The sequence below is a fragment of the Trichinella spiralis genome, assembly GCF_000181795.1.
Source record: "Trichinella spiralis strain ISS 195 chromosome Unknown Scfld1964, whole genome shotgun sequence".
Lineage (NCBI taxonomy): Eukaryota > Metazoa > Nematoda > Enoplea > Trichinellida > Trichinellidae > Trichinella > Trichinella spiralis.
Genome location: NW_003528903.1, coordinates 1 through 1,502, shown reverse-complemented (window position 1 = coordinate 1,502; position 1,502 = coordinate 1). Strand labels below are relative to the sequence as shown.

Below are 1,502 nucleotides of genomic sequence, written 5' to 3'. Positions count from 1 at the left end.
GCAGGCGGAAACTAGTTCGTCGTCTGCATTTATCGGTTCGGAATGGATTTTGGCGGACCAACTGTCGGTCGCATAGTTGGGGACTGATGCTCGAGATCGTCGGGTCGATACAGCTTTTGGTCGGTGTTGTGATGGCGGGACAGCAAAAGAGGTGCTGGGCATGGAATAGGCGCCGTGGGGCAAAACCGCTGGTAGAAGGTCCAGCTTGATAGGTCGGTTTCAGATCGTGACCAAAACGGCCCAAACCGATTGAACTGGTCTTGACACTACCTGGCGTAGCGTTCGGGTCGTCGGCCACCTCTTTCGGATCTCGCCATTCCCATTTTTGGCCTGGTCGAAATTCAGGCGGTCCATCGTCAATTCCAATAATACCCGTGCCAAAAGTGTGCGCGCCGCTGGTGCCGGGCATTGAACTAGCCAGGCTCATGTCGAGAGACATGTGACGGCCGATTATTCCATTTTTATCCGATTGACTGACAACGGCCGCAACAGCATCTTCCAAAGTTCCGTAGGCAGCAGCAGCACTGGGAAAAATACTGCTTCTCAGATCTTTCATGTCGCCGGTTTTCATGAAAGAATCGATTGGCCATTCGAAACCAGACTGTCGCTTGGTATTCGACCACGGATCACTACTACTGCCAGCAGTCATGTCAAAAACGCCAAATTGTTTGCTCGTAGAGGCGGTGGCGGAAATGGCAGCAGCACAATCGCCGCCATTAATATAAATCGGTTTACGATCGGTACTCAAATACATATTCAATGGATTCAACGGGCCATGTTTCCACTGCTGAAAAATCAAAAAAAAAATTATTATTATTAATCAAAAAACAATATTTCGTCGATTCACGTATACGTAATATTTTTTTAAGAAAAACTGACCATTAATTTTGACTGATTTGGTAAATCTGATGTTGGCATGGAACAGCCGAAAGTTACATCGTTGGATGAGGTGTTTTTCCTCAGTGAAGTTTGTTGCGCGGCGCTGAACTGACTGCGCAAATTTCGCGCGGTCAGTCGAAGCTGATTCACCTCACCGGCCAGGCGCCGGTATTCTTGTTGCTGAGAGGCGTTCAACGTCCCGTTATGTTCCAACGTCTGCAAGTGTTGAAGCTCGATTTTCGACTGTTCCAATTTCGTTATACACTGTAGCAGCTGTCTCAACTTAAGTAAAGTTTCTTGCGGCAGCGGTTGATTTAAAATAGTACTGTCTATGTGTCCGGTCCTCATGGCTATATTGAGCTTCTCCGCTACTTGGTGCGCCAAAGCCTAAAGAGCAGCAGCGACCATAGCGACCGTACTAAGGGGCAAATTTACCACAAACGAGCAAATCAAGTCACACACACACACACACACGTTCCTAACCGAACCAATGGGCAAAAAAACCCTTAAGAGACTTGGATTTTTCTCTTACGCATTCTCCCATTAATAAACTAACCCTATATCTCAAAGTTTACGAAATAAAACAACAACTTCCTACGCATCCGTCTCAAACCAATCCACTG

The 1,502-nt window shown here is 47.0% G+C and overlaps 1 protein-coding gene across 1 annotated transcript; it reads right to left on the bottom strand.

The window, feature by feature from the left end:
- Positions 1-29: 29 nt before the first annotated feature.
- Positions 30-1,227, bottom strand: Tsp_13022 (conserved hypothetical protein). The gene is made up of 3 exons (XM_003368750.1): positions 880-1,227; positions 187-787; positions 30-154 (listed from the first exon to the last, which is right to left on the bottom strand). Exons 1-3 carry the CDS (start codon positions 1,225-1,227, stop codon positions 30-32), a joined length of 1,074 nt encoding a protein of 357 aa, XP_003368798.1.
- Positions 1,228-1,502: the final 275 nt, after the last annotated feature.

Excerpts from the sequence above, each read along its gene's own strand:
- Tsp_13022 (XM_003368750.1), bottom strand. The coding sequence starts at position 1,227 with ATGAGGACCGGACACATAGACAGTACTATTTTAAATCAACCGCTGCCG. Across the intron at positions 788-879 it reads CAAATCAGTCAAAATTAATG|CAGTGGAAACATGGCCCGTT; the intron begins GTCAGTTTTTCT and ends TTGATTTTTCAG. Across the intron at positions 155-186 it reads AGCTGGACCTTCTACCAGCG|CACCTCTTTTGCTGTCCCGC; the intron begins GTTTTGCCCCAC and ends TTCCATGCCCAG.